The sequence below is a fragment of the Akebia trifoliata genome, chromosome 3 (assembly GCF_017979445.1).
Source record: "Akebia trifoliata isolate Shusen 1 chromosome 3, ASM1797944v1, whole genome shotgun sequence".
Classification (NCBI taxonomy): Eukaryota; Viridiplantae; Streptophyta; class Magnoliopsida; order Ranunculales; family Lardizabalaceae; genus Akebia; species Akebia trifoliata.
In genome coordinates, this window is record NC_141377.1 from 23,726,551 (window position 1) to 23,728,680 (window position 2,130).

At 34.0% G+C, this 2,130-nt stretch overlaps 1 protein-coding gene across 1 annotated transcript; it reads right to left on the reverse strand.

Moving 5' to 3' along the window:
- Nucleotides 1–777: 777 nt before the first annotated feature.
- Nucleotides 778–1,203, reverse strand: LOC147406168 (uncharacterized). The gene has a single exon (XM_086432506.1). The coding sequence runs from the start codon at nt 1,201–1,203 to the stop codon at nt 778–780; it is 426 nt and encodes a 141-aa protein (XP_086288632.1).
- Nucleotides 1,204–2,130: the final 927 nt, after the last annotated feature.

Here is a 2,130-nt window from a genome sequence, read left to right on the forward strand (position 1 = left end):
AAGCATTAATTAAAAATATATTTAAAGATAATAGTAAAAAGATTCTTATAATTTTAAAAAATTAACCAACATTATCATGAGATAGTGGCACTACAATTGAAAACAAATTTGCTCATAGAGCCTACAGAAATCTGGGATCCACCAATCACATATATCTATATGTATTCAATGATATTTTTAATTTACAAAAATATATTTGTTAGTTACAAAATTATTATTATATGTTTGATGTGCCAAGCATTTAGAGTCTGTGAGTGCGGTAAGTAAAACTTTTGTGAGCCAAACATAACTCTTATAATTTATTTGTTTCTGACAAAAATAATATTGATAGTATTATGTTTAAAAGATAAACGTGGGGGCATTTTTTTGGTACAAAATTTGATGTTAACAAACACTCATTCAACGTTCAATCATTATAATAATAAATAAAATGGTAGATAGAGCATTATAATGATAATGATCGAAAATAAATAAAAATGATGAATTAGAAGTCCCAAACTTATTTGTCATGGCTAGGAGATCATTTGGGATTTGTACAAACTAAGTATGTCAATGTCATAGCTATTAAGATCTGTGATTCAATTTTATGATGATCGAAATTTTCGAATTTATATTTTCAAAGATGATAAAAAAAAAAAAAAAAATTGAAAACATGTAAAAATTACTCTCTTTTATCGAGAGAGAGTATTATTTCTTTTCAATTTCAAGCGCTTAAAAATAGAAATTTAAAAAAGGGGAGGTGGAATTAGACCATCTCCAATCGTACAGTTTGTCCAACTACTCAGGAATAGTAAGGAGAACAGGTCGCCAAGTCCTCTTAAGCAACCGATACCGAAACGCTCCTGATAGAGGTCTTAACGAATGAACTCGACGAGGTCTACTCAATATCCCCTCTCCGTTATCCCTGATCTTTTCTGTAACCTTTCCGTTATCATTTAACGGCGGAGAGGAAACAAATAATTCCTTTAATGTGTGGCTGAGCAAACTCTTGCTCTTCTGTGACGAATTAGAAACGATTCGTGAGCGATTTGAAGATTCTTCTTTACAAGGTAATCGAGGTCCATCGTCGGATCGACTTAAAAGCATTCGCAACGTTTTTCTGCGACGAAGCTGAAAGACAGGAGTGGTTGTTGGGCTTCGAGATGGGCTTCCAGCGATGGCGCACTGTGTTGCGAGGAGTTTGAATTTCTGCAATTTCGTCATTTTCAATCCCTATAAGCTTCGAGAAACTCAGTTAGTATTCAGAGGATTTGTTTCTGAGACTGAAAAGAAGATTGGATTGAGTTGGTTTCTTTTTCTCCATTGATTCTTTGTCTCGTATTCCAATCTTCTTTATTTGCTTTAAAGTGAGAGAGCACATGAAAGAGTGGGAAAGTGGGGAAAATGGGTAATAAAAAAACAAAGCTTACGGGGAAAACCCGTTGAAGGGAGCAGCTTCTTCAAAATTTTGATGAAAACCTCCTCGGTACAAGACACGTGGAATTTCTAAGGAGGTAAATTTAATTTTGCAGAAATGTAGGGGTGTGCAATAAATTGAAGGTCGCGTGTCTTATAACGAGGAGGGTTTCTTCAACTTCAAATTTTGAAGCGGGTTATGAGATTTTCGACGAAGGTCATTAGGTTAGGTTTATTGTGGATTTCTAATCCACAAATAGAAAGATGTACACGTGGCAGTAACAAGGGCTATTAAAATCGAGGAAATCAACGAAATCTTGAAACTATCTATTCTATCTTATCTCATTCAAGAAGGACGGCTAAAAATATGAAAAATACGGGAAAGATGTTGATAATTAGGTTGAATGGTTACGGTGGGTGAAAGGAAAGAATCTCACCAAAGTCCTGGACTTGTGTTGACTAACTGAGTCCCTTTCATAGCAAAACATTGAACCATTAATCTATAAGAGTCGATGACTGAGTCACGGGGGCATTTGATCAAAATCACAAGTACAGTCAGGTTCTAAGAGTAAATCTACAACGAGTACATCCCTAGAGTGAACATAGCTCTCATGCTTAGAGTAATTCCAACAATGCTCTTTAAACTAAAAAGTATATTTTATCACTTTTTAACAAATGTTATTTTATCTAGTTTAAAATTTGTTTAGTGTTCCAAGAGACTCAACTAAACAAATT

Coding starts and splice junctions, on each gene's coding strand:
- LOC147406168 (XM_086432506.1), bottom strand. CDS start 1,203: ATGACGAAATTGCAGAAATTCAAACTCCTCGCAACACAGTGCGCCATC.